This window comes from Esox lucius, chromosome 12, assembly GCF_011004845.1.
Source record: "Esox lucius isolate fEsoLuc1 chromosome 12, fEsoLuc1.pri, whole genome shotgun sequence".
In the NCBI taxonomy this organism is placed as follows: Eukaryota; Metazoa; Chordata; class Actinopteri; order Esociformes; family Esocidae; genus Esox; species Esox lucius.
In genome coordinates this window covers 27196053-27219070 of record NC_047580.1, presented here as the reverse complement: position 1 = coordinate 27219070, position 23018 = coordinate 27196053, and the positions used below count along the sequence as shown (strand labels likewise).

The following is a 23018-nucleotide window of genomic DNA, read 5'->3' as shown; positions in this document are numbered from 1 at the left end:
CAGAGCACAGCACTATGGTCTCCACAGTGCTTCCACGTGCAAGGCTCTCTTAGTAAGGCATTCATGCATTGATGCTAACAAGCTCATACAAGTGGCTGGACAGACATTTGTGCAAAGGAGGCTAAAAGCTGCTTATTAAGGCCTTGTGATACACGGACCACCCAAGATATGAAAAAAGATTTACAACTGCATTATAACTCTAATATATGACTGGTCAAGGCACTCGTTTAGCCAACAACTGTGCGGTAAGCTCCTTTCAAGGCATCCTTTGAAGTCATCTATAGACCAGTAACAATGCTTACAACCTTCTCTGTAGCAACATTTTATTGCTGATAAGACTATGGAAATATACATAGACGTCAAGCTTTTGCAGTATTAACTTAGTAACACAAGTATCCATAGTTTAACTCAGTTTAATTTTGTTCTCATTACAATGTCAAATTAACATTTATCGAAGCAAAACAGTGTAAAACATGATGATACTCCAATCTGTTGTAGCCAAGAAATATTATATTTACTGTAAATGTATCTGCTAGGGTTAGAAAAACATAATAATATCAATTTTCTATTATACATCTTCTGGTTACACTTCTTTATAATCTCCATGTAGTATGTCCATAGTAAACTCTTAAAAAAGTGTGTAATGAAATATGATTGTATTTTACAGACAACTTCAGCAAATATATGGTAGAACATACATAAAGATATGCACACCAGAAAAATATATACAATATGGGATATATTTTTTTAATTGAATAGATGCATGATCGGTCTACTGACTGCCATTTGTTACCATGGCAGTCACATCATTAACATTAGCGTATCTTAGAAACACTGTTTATTAAATACATTGGTATAAAACAAAATGGCCAACACACTTGCACTTCATTTCAATGCTCTACCCACATTCCTTACACTGGGTTTGAATCAGACAAAACAGTTCCATACAGAGGACAATGTTTCCTCTATTTTTTTCAGTGGGCTGTAGACTCCACAAGAGCCCAGTAGATATGACGTTCATAAGAGGTCATTTTGCTGAGAGTAGGGTGGCAAATATGTATGTACTTGTCCCAGCATTCCTTGGTTTTCCAAAGATTCTGGTTGGATTTTTCAAAATGTTCCTGCATTTTGCAAGCTCAGATGAGGAATTGAGCAGTAATTCAACATGTACTGATATTTATTTTCTTACTTTTTTAAAACGTCATCCAGTGTATATACACACTCCCAGAGTCTATGGATGGCAGTCACTGCCACACAAATGAAGATGCCCACATCAGATGATGAAAACCTTTCAGTTTAAAGAAAAATATCCATTATAGCATTTTCCTTATCAGACTATTTTATAAAAAATAATCTGCAACTGGTTTTGTTTTTCATTCTCAAATTCAAAATGTTCACTGAGTGAATTAAAGGATTCAGAGTCTTGCGTATTCTGATTTTCTGTCGGCACAAGCGTCTTTCTTCACCCATGGAAGTGCTTTTTATTATTTATTTATTTTTTACATATTGTCCGTGGAGGGACAGCGAAGTTTTCAAACGTTTAAAATGGAAAGCTTCAATGGCTGCATGGCGTTCCGCCCTCAGCGGTTCTCCTCCATGGAGTGGTGGTGATTGGGCAGAAGGGCGTCTGTTACTAGTCCAACTATATACAGGTGATACAGGCCTGTTGTCCAATGGTGACAGGTCATGTACCCCCTCAGCACATAGGTGGGAGGAGAGGCTATACACCCAGCAACATCCCCATGAAGTCAGAGCCGTTCTGTATTGTGATGGACGCCCCAGCGCCGTTGTCCACATATATCGAGGTATACTGCCCCGCCTGAGGAGATACGATAGCATTAATATAAGAACACAGAGAGTGTTCGCTTGTCTAAAGCGATATTACAATCCATTACGTAATAGCAGTTGTACTTTTTAACACCACGTAAAGGCTCTTTTGGCCGTACCTCACTCTGTTATTCAAGCAGGAAATCTTTATACGTTTACATATGCTTACCTGCAGTTCCAGTAAGCCTTGTACACACACAGTGAAGATCTTGCTGTTACTTTCCAATCCAACGATCATCTCTAATGACCTGTAATATAGAACAATACCAACGATGTATGTTAATTTATCATAATACTGTTTCCTCATTTCAGACATTTGTTCAGAATAACTTCACTTCATAAGTACAAACCTTTCACATTCTCCAATAAAACTGTGCCTTTGTGTGATATTGCACTGGTATTCTTTTTTAAAGTTCATGTCAAGTAATGTCATTGCTTTATTTGCAGTTTTTCATCATTAGCATTTTAGTGCAGACAGAAGTATTGCCGGCACAAAGTCTAGTCGTACAACTCCTGCTGAGACCACTGGCTCCTGTTTTTAGTGGAAAACGCTACATTTTATGGTGAATTAATCATGTTTGTCTTTACTTTAACTGCCATCGCAATGAGCCTCATTTTCACATTCTTTGCATTTTCATGTGTGGGAGACAGACAGACAGGGTGGAAAAGCAAAACAAATGTGCCCACTTTTTGTGGTAAGGAAACCCAGCATAACAATATTATTTATACATTTCTGATATTAAGCAAGGTTGTTGGCCTATTTTAGAAATGACATTGGGTAATGTTGATTTCAACATTTCAGATGTTTAATTCATGTATGTGAACAACTATAAACTGTATTTTACACAACCACTACCTGGTCTGTGGTGCTGGAAGTAGGATGGTGACCTAGATGTCAAAGGTGAGACTATAAAGATTTAGGAGACGACAGGGACCAGGGGAAGGTGTGAGAGGTCATTGCCTTTAATTAAAGATGTTTTCTTCCACTTTTACACAGGAAATTTGTAACAGTTCCCACACAACATGTAACAGACATGTTTAACAGCTCGTAAATACCAGCAAAAAGTAAAACTGGCATTAAACACTGATTATCATGCAGGGATTCAGTGACTTAAGTCAATATAGAGCTTTTACAACACAACAGAAAGCATGACCTGGCAAGCAATGACATGGATAATATTGAACACAATATACTATTTTGAGTTTGTTTTAAAGAGTGGCTAAATATTGAAGGCATGTACAGTGATTTTTTTCAACCATGGACAATCTATAGACGTCATAGCTTTGGCTGTTCTTGTATCGAACATTATTTTTGGCTTCAGTTAGAACCCATTTGGAATTTAGGTATATCATGGGTAATACATAGAACCAAAAGGATCATAACAGTATATAGGGCCCTGTCGAAATGCATCAACTCCCAATAATTTATCAAGGAGATTTGGATACAGAGGTAAGCCAAAAAAAATGATTATCCTACAGGAAGAGCCAAAAAACCCTTTTGAAAGCCATTTTGTTATAGAGTGTGGAGTGTATAGAGTGTACTCACGTGTAGAGTGTATAGAGTGTACTCACGTGTAGAGTGTATAGAGTGTACTCACGTGTAGAGTGTATAGAGTGTACTCACGTGTAGAGTGTATAGAGTGTACTCACGTGTAGAGTGTATAGAGTGTACTCACGTGTAGAGTGTATAGAGTGTACTCACGTATATCGGTGGCACAGGGATTCAATACAGATGAGCACTCGTACATTATCCCTGGCTCTCAGCTGACTCTTACTCCTCTTCACCTCACTATGGTCTGCAGGGAGAAAACAGTGTTACTCCAAAGTCATACATTATCCTGTTCAGGAACACCTCCTGGACAAAAGTATGTTCCTTCTGCACTGTCATATACATGGTATTGATATTCCATTGGTACAGTGCCATCAGTCTAAGACAGAACCTTGAAGGCGCTACTAGCTGGCAGGGGAAACCCCAGGTGGGGAGGGCCCTCAGCCGGGATCTCCTGGTCTCATCGCACTCTGCTGTCTCCCTCAGATAGCTAATGCGCCTGCAAAGTTAGATGAGGCCATCGAGTAAGTGCGCTTGTCTGCACACACGTTTACCCACATTACTTTCCGAGTAATGTGGAAGAAAGAAGAACGACTTGGCATGGATACCTAAGAGAATGCCTTAATCTCTGCAGAATCTGTTGGGATGATGAGAAAGGGCCGTAGAAACAATACAGATTTTTGAAGTAAAGTTTCTTCCTGGGACCCCATAATTAATTTCCTTAGAACATTCGTCTACGGGGACAGCCCTGCAGCCTTTTTGGAACACCTCTTTGTTCATAGTACCCCCAAAAGGGTTGGATTTTTTCTGAGCCCCAAACATTTTAACCATTTGAATCCAACGAAGGTTCTTCAAAAAAAACTGTTTAAGTAATCATTTAAAAGGTTGTTTGAGGACTTATATGAAGAAGAAATAGATGGTTTTCCAGTCAACGTCACCCTGACATCAGGCAGTAATGCGCACGCACCTTGGATGCACAAGAATGCGGGGACCAATGCAGCAGCTGGTAAATGAATGGCAGATATTTTCAATATTCTTAGTAATGATTTAGTTATCTGTGTAACTGGTAGGCACTTTTTGTTCTTTTAAAATCATGTTAGCCTACTAAACTGACCCACAAAGTGAAACATAATGAAGCAGCTAATCCTGAATGGGCCCCTTCCAAACACAACCATAGTCAATAGTCAATAGCATAGTCTTCTAGAAGAAAGGTTTGTAAACGCAGAAAAGGAACTATAGGGTTTCCTCCATTTGTGAATCATTCATTTTTAGTGTAGAGTAGTAGAGATGCATTGCATACCAATATGAACATTAGCAAAGAACTGGTAAATCCCTGTGAGGGGAGCCGTGAATCGCCCTGTGGATTGGTCCATTCCTGTCCCTCTGAGGAAGGCACCTTTAGCAGGAGGCTGGAAGGGAAAATACAATGTAATTTGCAGAATGTAGTTGTACAATGACTGACAGATAATTTGGGCTTAATTGATATCTAGCTAAAGTAAACAGAAGGACGAAAAATGTATATGCAGTATGTCTGCCAAAAGGAACACCAGAGCAATCAATCTGACATTTTCCAGCTGACATTATTTTAACTCTCCTCTTAAACTCCCGCCTCAGAATGTCCCTGGACGTAATTCTTCCACTACAGCATGCAGTTTCAAACAGTGTCTATTTTTGTCCTCTCTACACCATATTCCAAGTCACAGACAGAGTGCCTTTTGTGAGTCGCCCAGAAAGTGATGTGGAGCATTGAAAAATAAGATATTTATTTATTTCTTAATGCTACTTTCTCAGACTTTCAGGGTGGGATGATCCCCAAGGATTCCTGGCTTTATTCGTATATATCAGGTGGATATGAACAGAATCGTTGCTGGTTAAAACTTCAGAGCCAAGGTTAAAATCAAGTAGAACATAAAAGTTTTTTTTGTTCTTCAAACATTTCTGGGTGCTTCTTGACATGTGTTTGTGGTCCTTGTCTGCTGGAAGGCCCACAACCTTTAACGGAGACCCAGATTTCTCACACTGGTTTCAACATTGCGCTCCAAAATGCCTTGGCCTGAATGTCAGCTGGAATCTGTGTGGAAGTTGATCAGGGTGCTTTCTTCATTATTCAAACAATCCTTCACTGAGATCTTCCATCATGTTTCTAGGGTGGCTGACTACAGTAACTTAATTTTACCTATACTATTACATATGGTGGAAACAGGAACATTTAGGTCCCTTGAGATGGACCTGTAGCCTTGAGATTGTCCATGCTTATCTACAAGCTTGTGTAGGACTACCTCAAACAATTCTCTGTTTAATTTATTTTCTCCATGCTCATTGCGGTACACACAATGACAAAAACCAGTAAAATAGATATGAAGATACTAATACATTCTTTTTAACTTCAATAGCGATCTAGAAGAAATGGTATCCCCTGTATATCAATAGCTAAATTAGGGACAGGTTGGTTTTTAGTGGGTGGGTCAAAACTGTGTGTTGGAACTTTTATTATTTTTGTAATATTCTACAAATCCCTGTAACCTCTTGTGGTAGAGCATTCCCAGATGACATGGCCCTATACATGACTGAATGACACGTTCAGTCTGTTTTTGGTTTGGATACAGTGAAGAAACCCATTCTGGCATGTCTGGTGGCGTACGTGTGTCTGTTGAAAGTGCATGCAAATATATTATACCAGTGGTCAGGAATTTCAACACAGAAAGGTTTCTTAAAAAGACTAGAAGCGATGTATCTCTCCTCGGCCCTCAAAGAGGATAATCTGCCACGCATGGTGGTGCTGTTAGTTCAGTGTGTGCGCTAAAGGACGTGTGTTATTCTGTTGTGAGCCAGCTGTTGTCTTTGTAGCACCTGACCATGTCATTAGACCGCAACCAAAATGCGACTAGTGCGGAGTCTGAGCCATTAGAACAGTTTATAAAGGTCAAAAATGTATCTTTTAAAAACAGAAATACCCCAATCTTTCCCTATGCTCATAACAACGTTTTAACTGTGATAACTGACTGAGATATTTCCTAAGAGTTCAGCTCAACAGTCACACAAAAGGGTCACACCCATTAAGGTCTTAGCAATTGTTTTTATCAAAATAAAACGACTTCAGTTTTACATATAGTTAAGACGAGTTTTTTGTTGTGTCAATGATCACCCATTTTGACACTGACTGTTACTTTTCGAGATATTGAGGTTTTTCTTTGTGAGGGCTCATTTTACACTTAGGTGTAGTGTTGAAACATCATCCAGGTTGTTTTGGTCAAAGTTCAATTTCTGATGTTTTGAAGAGTAGACTTTACTGTGTCCAGAGACTGCAATAAATGGCAACAGGAAGATGTTTTGATTAGGAGATGCTGATAATTGCTGAGCGAGTGATAATGGCTGAGCGAGTGATAATGGCTTGTTAGATAGATATTGAACAGACGTGCGATTCATCCCTGTTTTGGCCGTAATGACAGGCGCCACCTGCTCGCGTGGTATCAAATTAGGTCTAAATGCTGAAAAACTAAATTTCCCTTTAAGGGTCTCGGTGAGCTCACTGGCTATAGATGCTGACATGTATGGTATGAAATCATCAGTTAAGCAGTTGATAACTTAGGGTACAGATTTGACTAATCACATGGTCTGAAAGCATTAAAAATACACTGGAAACATCCATAATATATAATTAATATATTCATTTATTTTCTCACATTACTTTTCTATGTGATTTCTTTCATGTCCAAAACCCAAGTGTATTTTCTCCACAGGATTTTTTTCACAAACATCCCCAAGTGTTCATCCAAAACTTACCGTCTGAAAGTTCTGTAGCTCCGTCAGTGTCTTCTTGTCGACAACCACGGGTCCTTTGAGTTTACAGTGGAAGGCTTCCTCTATCCTTCTGTAAGAGGTCACTCCTTCCAGAGCAATTAGGGCCGTGGGTATCTGACTTGGTCCGGTGCTGGTCTGCCTGTCCACTGTAGCAGCTCTCCTCTCTGTAGCTTCTGACGCAGAAGGAAAACGAGATGCTCAACAAGAAAGGCTACAAAAACATGCATTTAATGGACTTTGAAATACTTTCACCGAATGAGCCTGCTGTCACACAGGCCCAGTATTTAGCCTGGGTGATCGGGTACTAACGACGCTGAAACCTTCGTCAACAGTAGCGATTGATCAATCGCCAGTGTTTCGGGACAAAATGTTTTGTCTTCACGTGACATGTTTGTTTTTTATGAAGTTACCTTTTATCATCTCTTTGAACTCCTGGAGAAGAACCTCCTGGGTGACCTCTGCCCCTGGAGATCCAGGAGGTCCCTGGGGGCCTGGTGGACCAGGAGGTCCTGGGGGCCCAGGCTAATAGAGAAGACATCAACACATCATGTGAGGATAATATGAGAATCAGATCATTCTCACACAATTTGACTCAGGTACCTTTTACAGTAAAAGAACAACCAACAATCAACATATGTATGGTACTAGATGCTTCACGATCAAAATAATGAAGGGACCAGTAGTTGATCAGGTAGGTAATTAGCTGATTAGGTTATTAACAACTACTGAAGACATTATTGAATTTACCAGTGGCCTTTTGCGTCTGCGGCATTTCCCAGGAAAGTTGCCGACAGGTCGCTTCACAAAGTCCATCCATGATCCTAAAGGATCTACTTTCTGGTTGTCAGGAATCTATGGGATGGATGAGATTCAAACCTATAACACATGTTGCATTCATATATCTGGTATACCTGGATTTACAAAGAATAAGTCATTGGATACTGCTGAATTCTCTCAAGGATTATTAAAAATCAGGATACCTTAATTTATCCCCTTTTTTTTTATTAGCAAATAACTGGATTCATGTACACTGCATCCGACGACATGAAATGCATTTTTACAATTGTTTTCCAAAAAACGCTTAAAGGCCTTAATTTCTTTATTATAACATTCAATTATTACAATACATAATTTAAATCTTATTTTGGCATGTTTCTCTAGATTGCGAATATAAACTATATCTTAAAAAGCTTGGAGATAACACAGCAAATACAAAAATGTAAACCATTTGTCATGATACTGAGAATGTAGGTCGTTATGGAGTAAAGGAATATTATATGTCGGGAAATGAATCTTAACATGTACTGGCTTTTGCTAGAAGTGAGTGACAAAGAGGTTTTGTTTATAATATTAAATAAGGACATTTATTTGTATTGACTTAGTTTGGACTGAAGCTGTAAACACAAGGATGGTGACGGTGTCATTATTGATAGAAATGTTGACTTGCTGCGTCACATCAGACATGATTATCTAGACTGCACACCTTAGTCTTTGTTTACTGAAAAATAACGTGGCTACAATTATTTCTCAAACATAGTAAGTATACTATAGGTCTATATTTATTAGCAAGCTGGTTATCTGACTTTATTCGGATAAGCTTGATTGACCCACATTTGCTGACATTTTATCTAGGCCTATCAGCTTATATTAACAGTTCCGCCCGTAGACACGAGACGAAAATAACAGATGTTTTTTTTTACGCAGGATTACGCAGTTGACATTGTTGGCGACCACGGGGTTCTGTTCTCTTTCATTCACTCCAATGCATTTTAGCTCCATCATGAGCACACGCGGACCAGTGCTTCTGAAATCCACTTTGGTGGTGAGTGATTATTTTCACTCTAAACCTGCAGAATTATAGGCCTGGTAATTCTTCTGTAGATTTTGAACAATGTACTGTATGTAAACTGTTGTTTTTCTGAGGCAGTTCTCTATTGAATTGGACGGTCTTCATTAACTTAATTATGGCTGAAATAAAACAAATTAAATAAAAGTGAAGTTCAATATCAGTGTGAATACCTGGGCTGATTTCTGGATTCTTGTTAAGTAGGCCTACAGATGTAAGCTTAATGCTGTAGACATGAATTCTTTAAAATCAATAAGCAATATTCAGTGATACTACTTGGTTCAAAGGGACTTCCATGAAAAGAATAAAATGGTGCTTTAAAAAAGTACTTGAAAGTCCTTGAATTTGATTTTGTCAATTCCATATGAACCCCGGATTAAGGGTCCTGCCAGAATGCACTTAGAATCATTCATTCACAATGGCTCTTTGAGGAGAGCAGTGCTAATTGCAAGATTCATCAGATATTTCGGTCTGGAATCATTTCGCCTACTGGCACACAATGCAAAGTATTGTAGCTACGTAACTGAATCCAGTGACTCATAAATTCTGCTTACCGACCATAAATGGAAAATGTTGCCTTAAGATACAATTAAATGGTGCCAGACATCAAGGCAGGTTACACTATGAAGTGAACACTCTTTCTCTTTCCCTGTCTCTCTTTCCCGGTCTAGTGCCATTCCATAGAGAGGGAATAAGGCTTTTTGTGTCGTACATTTAACTTTGCCAACTGTGTTCAGTCACTTTTTCTCTCCAAGATTTTACCTTTTCGCTTATTCTTTCTCTCCAGATAATTCACTCAGGTGCCACGTCAATTCTTATTTGCCCAAAAGGGTCAAAGGAAAATAAACAAGACTTGTCAAGGGATTTTTTTTCAAAACATTAACATTTCCATGAGCATACTGTGAATTCAGGACTCAGGATTCAATCCATGGGGTATTTCAGTGGCCAATTAGTCTACAACAACATTTCTAAATGGCCGACAACACTTTTGACCCCTATACATACAAACAGGACGGCAATGAAGGGTTTTTGTACCATACTGAATGTGATGAAACAGTAGATATGGTGTAACGCTGTAAAAGTCATCTGGGGTGGTTTAAATTGACTTGCCAAGTTAACAGACTTCATAATGAAAACTCTAGTGATGATGTTTGCCGATTTTTGATTGATATGTAGGGATTCTGAATGTGTGAGGACGTTATTCGTTTTTTCTGGCACAAACATTTATCCAAATGAAAGGCCTCTGCTACCCAATCCTTCTAACTCTAACCCACCCTAGCTGGCATTGTTTGATTTGGGTAAAAAAATGACGCTGTATGAATTCCAATAATCACAGTTGCCTTGAATTCTCCCCAAACAGTGTCTTCTTCCTCCTCCCCAAATGTCAAGTGATTGTAGTGGAGATTGAGGAGGAGATGAGGACAAGCCATGGAGGTGAGCTGTCTGAAATGGAGTTTGGCAGGAGGACACTTAATCAAAAACCTAACATGCGCAATTTTTTCATCGAAAGAGTGACTTGCCACATGTTCTATTCAATAGCCCTTGTTTGTCTTGTATGCAACTCACTGGCATCAAAAGGCTTCATATTTAGTGTTCGTGTTTTTTCTCTCTTTGTCTTCTCTATTTTCTTGTGACATCAGACCAAATAAACAAATGTACTGTCTCTTAGATGTCTGTGGGTTTTTGTTGTACTTTTGAAGCCTGGAGACAGATAAAAGGCAGACATATTTTGTCAAGCCAAACATATTGTTACTGCATAATTCACCACATCTTTTCCATAGCACATCAACACTTCCCAAGCCGGATAATTGGTTACCCTACCTTTTTTTTCTTTCTTTCAGTTTATGTTCCATAGGAATACTCTCTAAATGTTTCTCACTTTCATACCAGCTATAAAACCTCATAGAACAAATATGTACATTTCAGACGGTAAACAAATCTGAAAGAGCTGACTATAATTAAAGCATAAATTACACATTTATCTGCTTAATGAGCGTGTCAGTTTAACCACTGGCAATCATCATGAAGGAGATCCATTTCTGACAACTCTGACTGAAGGGATGCATGCATGCTCCACATGACAGCAGGTAAAGTACCAAACAAGGACCTTTAAGCAATGCTCGACTGCTAAAGACTGCATAAGACCTGCGCTCCTTCTTTTACACCATTGCCATACATTGATCTTCCTTGGTTTTGTTTCTTTGTCAGCCCACACATGCAACTTCTAATTACATATTCTTGCTATTCCCTGCATAATAATAAAAAGTCAGCATTGCCAAGAAAGCAGCCCTCTCTTACTGCTGTTATCGTCTTGTATTGTTAGCACACGCCATTGTAATTAAATGATTAAAACCGTGCCCTTAAGGATTTTCTATATTTTAGGAAGTCGCCCTAACTGTAACCAAGGTAATTACTACTGTTATTCAAACTGAAAAACAAGACGGAGCAAATCACTGTTAAATGTTTTTGACACATTTGTACAGTGTTACAAAATGTTTTTGACACTTTTATACAGTGTTACATAAAATAACATAAGACTGGCTTCAGGAGTGTGTCAATAATACAAGCATTATACAACATAGATTACCAATGTATTTTCAGCTATTTTATTCTCACATTGATCGTTCTTTGCAATGCTTGAAAAAGGTGAGCCTAATATGTTCAATACCAAGACATCTAATAAAGATTGGTGTTGATGCATCCCACAGCTTGCCAATAAATTATTATTCACTGTACCTCAGAGAAAACAATATCTTCACTATTCCCCTGGTAAAGGACGGAGTCTACAGAGAGAAATTGAAAGCATATACATAACATGACGAAATAGAAAAGCTGTCAGTTATTATTAATCCAATCCCTGTCGAGTGTGGCGCAAAGTAAACAATGTCCCTCCTAGCATTCCTTCAGATCAGCATGTACAACACACGAACAAAGGAGAAGATAGACACAAGTATAAATCTGAACTTCCCTTTGATCCCGGCTGTTGTATGACTGCCATACAATGAATGTGTCTTTCAACAGCCGTGAGAGCCACACCACTCCACTAGTGGTTTGCTAAATGTGTCAGACATTCTTAAGGTGTCAAAATGAAGGTGCTCCTCGGAACATCAAACACTAGCAGTTTGCCTCAGAAGGCCCGTATGTTCGGGGATGGTGATGTCTATTGCTAAAGGCGCCAGTATTAATAATGCACTGATAAATGAGTTTATGATAAACCTCCAAGTTGTATTTACACATATATTATGGAATCATGGACTTCGGTATAACCACGATCATTCAGAAAATAGTAGTTTGGGTCGTGATAAGTAGCATCTTTACGCCTTTTACAACTGAAGTTGGGGAAATTAGGTAGAATTTGCAATAAAGGGCGTCAGGGAGCTTAACGGTCAGATCATCTAACCAGTAATCAAAAGGATGACAGATCAAATCCCAGATCCGGCAAGGTGAAACATCTTAGTGCAAGACAGTTCAAGGTCTTAAAAGGAGGGACAGAAGTCCCCACATCGAGCAGCACGCCATCAAAAACACTGTTTTCTTTCTTCCCCTTTGCTGGCTCACTCGACAACCAACCATCTGTCTAATATACCATGACCATGTCAAGCCACCTCCAGACTGTTAACTGCTAATTAAAAAGCTGCAGTGTACTGCATTTAAAACTCTGTTCATCTGGGTGGCATTTTATTTACTGCAAATATAAATCTGTACAATAACTGTATGTATATCTTATATTCACAGCACATATAGCTAACTTTGCACACATTTTGAGTATTTTGTCCATTTATGTTGTTTACTACCACACCAAGTCTGGTTACGTGTAAATGTTCTTCTTGAATAAAGGTTATTCTGAATCTGAAATGCCAAGTAGCACATCCTTTAAGGATCTGCATGCCATGACGCAGGCCCAAACCCAACTGTAATAACTTCTGAGGCTGCAACAGATACACTTCTTAAAGAGCAGCCTTTATAGCGGGCATCTTCTAAATCCTTTTCACCAACGGTGGCTCTTCTGCATAAAAACCAGTGTGGCCAATAGCTATTTTTTCTCATTTACATGTCCTTATCCCAACAAACCATATAATGTATACGGTTTGACACGCACCAACTAGTGCAGAAAAAAAACACCCACGGCACAAAGAAAATATCTTGTAACATTAACTGCAGGGCTTGGTGCCCAAAAGGTCTGAGCAAGGTGCACCAGCTACACCCGCAAACCTACTTGTGAGACTGTTGCTAACGTTGCTAGCATGCTGCTTGAAAAGATATGGGCACACAGAGGCGGTATAGTTTAATGTGGAAAAGGATGAGGGAGCGGCGTCCCCAATCTCTTGTTTTTATGGTGGCGTAGTCCCTGTGCAGCCATCCATGCATAGGTGACGGAGGTTTACACAGGTATGGCCTATCCCTCCCAGAGGCATCCCGAGGCTGCAGCTGGGGCTGGGCTAGCGGGAACCTGCGCACTCCACCCAGTTAACGCCCCACCCCTGCCCCCCTTCCCCGAATAAGCGTCCCGTTCACTTTGCCCCCCCCCCCTCCCATGCCCCTCGCACAACACGACCGACTCTGAATATTGGTGGAAATGCAACCGGTGCAACTGCAGCTCACTGCACTCCAGTTTCATAAACGAGACACATAAAAAAGCGGCTGAGGATAATAGTCCTTGGCATTTGTACCGCTCTCCACTTCTCAGTTGACTGATCAAATGAACTGCCTGGGATGAATCAAACGAGATTCAAGTCACGGTATTTGTGGGCATATTGGCAGTACATACTGTATGTTCGTATGGTGGATGTTCTCTTTCTCGTTCCCACAAAACAATTGCTGCAATGTCAACATGCCACAGATATGTATGCATACATTGAACGTGCATTCCTTTCCAGTGAAGACATGTAAGCGGACTGCTGAAGCGATCGCTTTTATTTATGAAATCTTCTGCAGAACAATAATCACGCTACACTTTGCTCTCAACATAAAGAGTCACAAGCTAAAGCGAGTCTGATTGCTGTCACACCTGCTTTGTGTACAAATTATAGTCTTCAAATTGCTCCAATCGGGGCTCATCTCCTCCGTATCTGTGGTAGGTAAGAGGAGAAGTTAAAAATGCCTCTGTCTTTGCTTCCATACCAAGCTGAAAGCTGAGCTTCCATTATGCCAGACCTGGAATCAAATTCTATTCAATATGCTTTTAAAAAAAAAAACAACATAACAATGCGCATTTAGTTGGTATGGCAGTTTTAATTGGATCACAAAGCTCTGAAAAACATCCTCTACTTGATTGAGCTTGCCTCCTGCACTGGAAATAATGGAAGAGTCCAAGCACCAGTGTGCAAATCACTACCACCATGCTGCCTAAAGAAAACAGTCTTCTAGTGGTATTTCAACCCAGGACTGAATAATGCCCCATGGTTTATCCACTGTGGAATTTCACTGTAGATACTCATGAGATATTTTCTTTATGCGCTCATTTGTGGTTCTACTCTGCCACGTACAACTGCAGTGTTCATTTTTGTTTGGTTTAAGCCCCTTCAGTAGGTACTGTTCCCACTTTCTTTAAGAGGTAATGAAAACCTGTTGTAAGTTAAAAACATAAAACATGAGATTAAAATAAAAACATAATTTATCAGTCACATGAAATTCACATTGAAATTGGAATGTGAGAATACATGCCAAATTATCTCTGACTAATGCCAATCAAATGTTTGTATTCATTCAAGGATTGCCAGATTTAAATTGAATTTGGTAAATAATCATCTATCTGGGATTTTTACGAGGCGTTCTACTCTAAACAACTCTACATGGGGTAGAATATAATCAAAACTAGGTTTGCTAATGGAGAGAATATTACTGGAAACCTAAGTTTACCAGTCAACGAACAGAATCAAGGATTTCATGTAATCCATTAGGGTTTTCAAGTCTTGTTTAGGCCCTTTTGTGTTAACTTCAGGGGTGTCACATGATTGCTGGCCCTTTGTGTTGCCTTGTTTTGTGTGAAACATATTAAACAAATTAAACAAAAACCATGAACTGTACAAATAAACCATGAACTTAGTGAATAGCATTGGTGTTTAATATGAGGGTTTCAGCATCCATATCCTTATAATGTAAGTGTTTTACACTATGCCACTTTGACAGCACTAATATGTATTTGTTATTAATGAGCAGCTGTCAGACTGGTGGAAATTGTCCAAAAAAACAATGGTTGGAAGAGTTTTAGACTTATTTGAAAATAATTCTAGCATTGATTAGAGAATAATTGTAGAGTTGATTTGAGTGTTGATTAGTTGGATTAAGTTATTTTCATCAATCTGCTATGAACATTGGGTATTAACTAAGTTACAAAATTAAAGATTCCAGTTGATTCCAGAACTTACTGGATGTTTTGCGCCCCTACGACCTAGAAGTGAAATCACTTCCCTTTCTATCAAGAGTCCAGTATGAAGGAGGTGGAGAAACATGACCAGCATATGATAAGTGTCAGACAGGATTAAAGGATTTCAAAAAATCTGGCATCGATCAAGTTTTCAAAATGAGAGGAAATCCAAATAAAACAGAACCTCTTTGCATGATACTGTATGTAAAACAGAACCTCTTTGCATGGTACTGCATGTAAAACAGAACATCTTTGATCAGTACTGTATGTGAAACAGAAATTTTGAATTTCTGGCAGTGTGTGTAAGAGGATATCATTCAAACGGTTTATGTTACTTGTAGATCTCACATGCAATAACAAAGGGCTGTTTATTATTATTCTCTCCGTCTGTCAGAATTTCAATGAGTGCGTAAACCAATTGTGTAATATGTTAATTAAACAAAGGCCAATAAAGTTAGAATCCATACTTCCTGGAAACATTTTGGGACACATTATTAATTACATAAACCCATTGATTCATGCAGAATATAAACAGTTAATTTCTAACTAATGAAGAACATAAATAATTAAAGTTTAATGTGCTTAGAGCCCACATGTACCTAAAAGTTTGGAGATTTTTTGGTGGAAATTTCCTAACCATAAAACACACTTCCTTCCTAACATTAAAACACGATTTATATTTAAATTTTCGTATTGTACAACAGATTGTAAGTCTTTGCATCCATCTTTTTTTTTATGAGTGAGTGTGGCCTAGGGTGGTCCAGCACGCTAAGCTATTGCCTCCTGTGCTGGCGTACTGCTCCTTTAGTAGAAATGTTATCCTATATCTGTCTCAGTCCAAACAACATGAAATGACAGAAAACATACCGTTACAAAATGTGAGTGTACTCACATTTCTCCCAGACATCCCTCTGGTTTTACCAAAAACCGAGGTGGAGTTACTGCTGTGTTATTGTTTCAACTACACTGTTGAAGTGCTTTAAAACATAAAAAGAATAACTGGTGTTGTATTTAAACACATCGTCTTGAGATGATTTGAAACATTCAAAAGTGCATAGTAACAAAACTTAATGCTTTGCCATGCCTGGTCAGGGAGTGGGAGCACTACCCGAAAAAATTTGATTCTACTTGGATATTTCAAGCTCTGTTTATAGCACAATTATATACATTGAGGAATATTTCAATGAATATTAGATTCTCATTGACTGATGTTTCATATACCATTATGGTATGCATCTCAAATGCCATCATATGGTAGCATATGATTTCTCCTTCTGGTTGGTGTTATTATTGGTACAAATAAGACTTACTTCATGAGAACACTATGGGCGATGTGTCTATTTCACAATCACAACTTAAAGTATTTTCTTGTTTACCACAAATAAAAGCACTGTGACAATTTTTCTATCAAGATGTTTGGAATGGAACCCCCAGAGTTACTGTTGATGGATTGAGCATTGTGCTCAACATTTCCTGACAACATGGGTTAAGCTGACCCATGACATATGATTTTGATTAACTAACTTACTCTTTTATAATTTCCAAACGTATGTATGAAAAACTGTCCTATTAAAAACAACTGTCTGATATGGTAATTTATTGTCAAGATTTGGGGTGATATATCTCTGGATAGTCCATTTTTGAAATATTTGGAATGGCAAATAAGGTACGGGAATTATTTTGTCATTCAATGTGAAATGTTTGAATAAAAGAGACGACAACTTAATCGATATTCTTAATACTTGAATATGCCTTTTGCATTCATGCATTTCCAATGCTGCCAATTCTGATAGGGCAATATTTCACGGGAGGCGGAAGTAGAGAATCTAGACCAGCTGTCTGGGATCATAATCACTTGGGAAGGTAATAAGGAGAGATCATAATCTGGTGGGTTATTCTTGCAGGTTTTTCATTGCAATCAAGCTTAGTTTAGCCTGCAGGTGCCTGTAATCTCCCGTTAGTAGCGTTTTAAGGATTCCAGCAGTAACCTGCAGGAGCGAGTAACATTCTGCCTGTCGGTTTGCAATCCCGCCCTTTTCTTTTGGTGTGGTTTTCTCACTCTAAAGCTTCTAAACACTATTATGGTGTTTTAAATCCTGTCTACTGCAGAATTTGATCATTTTTTCAGGGGTATTTTTGTGTTTAACATTGATTCATGCATCTGATCATTTGCCAGCTTAACCCATGTTGTCAGGAAATGTTGAGCACAATGCTCAATCCATCAACAGTAACTCTGGGGGTTCCATTCCTACATCCACCTGTCCCAATTTGTCTCTGTTCCTCTTCCAAATTTGAATAAAGAAGAAGATGGAATTCCACAAAGAATTACCCATGTATAAGTCCATATCATCATTCAAGATTTTTCTCCATTTGTTTGCATGAAAGCCCTTTTCATGTGTTTCGACACTTCCATTTGCAGGAACAGATTAACCAAAAAAAGTTTTTTCAAAACACTAATATTCAGATTATTTTGTTTATGTGTTTTTTTGGATCTCTACTTTTTATTATACTAAAGCTTGAAGGATTCCAGCTTAAATATAGTGAAACCCCAAATCCCATAGATGGTCATACAGTCACCATTCTCAATCTGTTTCCAGCCTTGTGGTTGAATATGGTGGTGGACAAGCTCAGCAGGCTACTCCTACTTTACCTGTGTAAAAGATGAGGTTTGGTGTGTGTGTGTGTGTGTTTAGCCTGTGTCTGTGTGTGCACCCACTATGTCAGGGGTGCTGGCGTTTCCTGTGGGATGGGTCTGATCCCCTGTTTGTGGGGTGATCCAAGTGGTGCCTTATATCCCTTCATTAATCATCGTGCTGGGATGAGAGAGGGGAAATTCAAGCCTTCCCCCTGGGCCCTGTGTAATTAGTCATTACTCAACACGCTCGGCGTGATGTTTAACTGGACCACCTTAATTACTGCCATCACCGACTGAGCTCTACGCAGCTTAACGCTAACGGATTTCAATGTCCTTTCAATGCGCTGGAAAAGAGTGAGGTGGCAAATTGATATTTTGTTTCCGTAGCTCTGACCTCACAGTGTATTTATTGTGCTAGTCAGTGATATCATGATAGATTGGATCATGACCCATCTAAGTTACTTTGAAACGTGTCCTGAAAAAGGAGTGTGGGAGACAAAAAACGTGTCGTGCCGTCGGCGATTTTAACGGACACAATGTTGATTTTGGTGCGAAAAGGTTGCTGCTCCGTGCAAAAGGTTACTGCTTTGTGTCCGATCACAGAAATTCCCTGAGTGTACCCCTCCACACCTCGACTGTGATCAATTTCAAATGGAAAATCTCTGATGGAATGTGGTCTGATGCACCCTGCCAACAGCTCTCACTGGGGCTGGGCCAGATACAAAATTAATGCCATCATATGAAGACTTTCCACAGCATGAGCAAAAAGGAAAAACATGCAAATCTATAAACTGTTTGGGTTGTTTAAAGATATATACAAGCTGGTGTTCTCCTGCCGGATCAACTAGCCAGGAGCTTGTTTTCTCCAAGACATTACAGGTATACAGATGTGACAAAGTCATAGATTTGTAACCAACTACAATAACCTTCATCATGAATTGAAGAATCTAAGGGAAAGTGGATATTTTTCACTTTGGATGATATCACAAAACCGTTTGTAGTAAAAAATGCTCCATATAAATGGCTCAGTAAGACATGTAGCCAATATAAGTATTGCTGTGTTGTCTAACCTTGAACATCTCCGCTCTTTAACCTTAGATTTAAGAGTCAAAACCCAAGGGTCATCAACTTTAGGTGACAGTATTTGGCCAAGACACTATCTGGCATAACACAGGGTCTTAGGAGTGATTATGTCATTACCCTCAGATTGTGAGAGACAAGATGAAAAGAATGTAAGTGAGGGGGGGGCACCGGGGGCTAATCCTTGTCGAGGTGTCCTCTTTCAGGACCCTTTCTATGGGGCTTTGTGAGGGGCTTACACAGCACGCTGCCCCAGTTTTCTGGGGCCGCACCGCCCCTATCGGATGTCCCAGACACAGCGGAGTCAGGCTGGCCCTGTGAATGACAGAATCAATGGGCTGGGAACGGCATTGCCAAAGCCCTTTAAATATCTGCCCACCTAACTTTCCCAAGGAATTACATCATGGCACTCTGCCTGTGGCCTGTTTCTGGACCATGGGGGTAGATTGAGGGGGTTAAGGGGGACTATGTTGACAGAGACACCCTGGGCTTGGTGGGATTGATGGGAGAGGACAGAACAGATATATCCCAGTGGGGTGCAGTGGGGTTCAGTCTTCAGCAGCCTAGGGGTTGACACAAAGGTCATCCTCCGTAGCCTCCTGCTTTCACAGGGCAAACCAAGTCAAATAAACACGGCCAGACCACAACGGGGCAGGCTAGGGCTGGGTAATGTGCTCTTCTTCTTCAGGATCCTGAAACAGGCACATCAATCTATGGCCAGTGGAAAGCGAGAGGCTAACCCAACTGAGCAGAGGTAACCTGGTAGCTTGGACAAGGAGGGAGCGGCAAATATTGAGCAGACGGGGCAGCAAGGGTTGGTTGAGGAACGACAACACAATGGGTGGGCTAGAAGCAAAATAAACACCCCATTGGAAACCGCTGGAAATATTAAATAACAGCAAAAAATAACATTAAAATAAATAGGGATGCTAAAAGGTCAAATGTTATTTCTGGACATGGATACATAACTGAAAGTAGACTTACGAATCAGTAAAACCTGTTTGTCTCAAAGCTATTTACTTAATTGTTGGGTGAAACAGACAAAGAATCAGTCTGCGAATTCATCATGTCTGTGAAACAATCAAATGACGGTCCATATTTTATATTGAAATACATAAGATATGTAGGGCTCATTAAGAGTTATCAAGACAACATTTTTGATTGTACTTACCATTTCAATAGTATGTATACAAAGATTTCTATTCACCTTTCTATTGTCTGAGACCATGTTTAACAATATGTGTAACACAATGCACATGCAGCACCAAAGATATTTGTCTCCCACAGTGGCCCAGGTCAGAATAATTCATTTGCAATGATTAAACCATTTAAAAAACATTAAGTATGCTTTGATTAGGATGTCATATACCACTTTACATCTAGCTAAGGTCCCCAGTGATCAGTATTCCCGATGTCACAAAAACAATCATTATTTGTCCAACATCAGCTAACTACTAATAGTCAATGATCTAGACAGTCAGACAGACTTTATATGGAACATAAGACAATAAGTATGCTGATAACCAGTGAGGCACATATGAAGTTGAATAAGTTCCACCAAAAGCTAGCCTGCTGTTTCTGAGGTAACTAGCTAGCTAACATTTCAAAAGACCTTAAAAATGCAGCTGCCTCCTACCGCAACTCAGCGCCACTGATCAAAAAGAAACATTGAATCAACCTGATCAACACATTTCCGATAACAGTCACTGTGGTTTTGGCGTTTCTGGTGAACGTGGTGTCTTTTTGGATCTCCAGGCATTTTATGTCACAGCTGACAACAGTAAACACCATGACGCAGTATATTTACACTGCAGTAATCATCAGTTGCTGAGGGTAATTTTAACAAGTTAACATAATTTTGGAAAATGATTGCAGGCGCAACTCTTGTTAACCTCAATCAAACTCTTGTAGTGTGAACAAGCCCTAGAGAATGTAGCCTTTAATGTCACATCTTCTTATCCCTAATTTACCATGATCCAAACCCTCTTGAGCCCCAATTTGTCAATAAAGTGTCCTTAAACCTGATAGACTGGAAAATTGGTGTTAGCCGCCCATAGTGAGGGCTACGTGTTAGCCCCCCCATAGTGAGGGCTATGTGATGCATTGATCAGCCTTTAGATGTCCACATTCTACACATTCCTCAGGAAGTCATCCATTTACGGTTTCACACATTTCAGACACAACTCACTTTCTCAGACTCGACCCAGTAGGCCACCACCTGTTTCATGCCGACTATTCCCCAAACCAATAAAGTAATTATTTCAAAAGAAAACCTCCACATGAATCATGCATTTAGAAAGCCTGAATGATGTCCAGTTATACATGGATTACGACCAAATAGCGATGTTGTGGCATGTTATCTGCCATTAGCCAGTAAACATGTTAATTTTCACTTGCCTGATATACTGTAGCGCATTTTCTTTATATTTTGGTATAACTAATGTTCATTTAGATTTGTATTTTGATACAGTAAAATACCACTAAAAATGTTTATAACATATTCCACATACATATCATTTTTCTAATGTTCAGGACTTGTGGGATCAAAATAAATGTGCACGTCTTAGCAATAAGGTTTGAAATACATCAACAGGTCTACAAAGCAGAGAATAGGCTGGAGGTAGCTGCTGGTGACTGGCCACATCGTAGGGAGATCAAATGAAGAATTACCTTGGTGCTCCTGCCAACCTCTTCGCTGTTGGAGAGGGTGGTGTTGTATGCCTCTGTGTGCTGTGCCGGAGTCTCCTTTGGCCTCTTCCTCTCTTTCTTCGCATCCACCCCTTCCAGCAGGACATACTGGGTCCAGAACACTGCAACCAGCACAGCCAGCAGCCCACACCACATCTTTAAGCACACACTGAATCAACCCAGAAATCACTTCGAACTCTATGAGGAAGCCTCTTTGGACAACTGGTCCTGTGGTCTGTCCAAACTGTCAAATGAAAGGATAAAGTTCTGGCCCGTTTACGAAAATAGAAGGACCCCAAACAGGATGACTGGACTGCAAACTGGAGGACTGCAAGAACTCTCAGGGCTGAAGGACTCCTGGTTTGGCTGTCTGCTTCTGCACTCCTCCTGATGATCTTTGAGCAGGCAGCCGTGTGTTTCTGGAGCTGGGGCAACTAACTCTAGCCAAGAAGCCAGGCGGTTTACTCAACTATGAAATATGTCAAGTGGAATGGTCCCGGGGAATGACAGATCGGCGCAGATCTGACAGCAAATAAACCCATTAGTGAGATTTTTCACGCTTTCTGCTCTGTGGGGGGTGGGTGGGGGGGTGGGGGCTACAGGGGGCAAAGGAGGGAGAGGCTGAGAGGAGGGACGTTCAAAGCTGGGGGTGGGTGGCAGTGAAGGAGGGAACCCTTGGGTAGAAGTGGATGGTAAAGTTCTCAATCTCCCTTTTTCTTGCTCTTTATCTCCTCAGAATTTTGACAGTTGTTGCAATGGAAGTCCTATAAGTGTTGGGATATTCTTCAGAGTATACTATTGGCATTCAATTCCTCAGTTCTTCTCACACGTGGTTTTCACAAGACTAGACAGGGAATTAAAAAACTCCAAGGGGAGTTGGAGATGGTCCAATTTTCTTAGCCTTTGGCCCTCCTCCTTCTTTTCTCCTTGAAGAGTATAAAAGGTCCCCCTGCAGCAGAAATCCGCAGAAAAAATGGTGTAAAAAAAAACTTTGAGAGGTATTAGCAACACGGTTTCCCCTGTCCAGTACCCCCAGCTGTACATTACTCACTAGAGCTCATTCATCAACCCAGTTTTGTCCTCTCTTGGGTGTCCGAAAACCTGTGCAATTTCCCCTTACAGAGCCCTGTTTATCTGCCAGTGTGTCGGTGTGTTTGTGGTAGGTCCCTGTTCGCTTGCCTCGTTGCACTATTGCTCTCCTTCTGTGTTGCTCCCTCTCTCTTTC

The 23018-nt window shown here is 39.9% G+C and overlaps 1 protein-coding gene across 2 annotated transcripts; it reads right to left on the bottom strand.

The window, feature by feature from the left end:
• Positions 1-364: 364 nt before the first annotated feature.
• c1qtnf12 (C1q and TNF related 12) lies at positions 365-22377 on the bottom strand. Of its 2 annotated transcripts, none has more exons than XM_010875330.5 (8): positions 21776-22377; positions 7925-8029; positions 7588-7699; positions 7160-7347; positions 4677-4785; positions 3530-3623; positions 1997-2075; positions 365-1819 (listed from the first exon to the last, which is right to left on the bottom strand). In XM_010875330.5, exons 1-8 carry the CDS (start codon positions 21947-21949, stop codon positions 1721-1723), a joined length of 960 nt encoding a protein of 319 aa, XP_010873632.1. In that variant the 5' UTR covers positions 21950-22377; the 3' UTR covers positions 365-1720. The 2 variants fall into 2 exon arrangements, with proteins under 2 accessions (XP_010873632.1, XP_010873631.1); XM_010875329.5 differs by having other exon boundaries at positions 7160-7350; positions 21776-22376.
• Between the last annotated feature and the right edge of the window lie 641 nt (positions 22378-23018).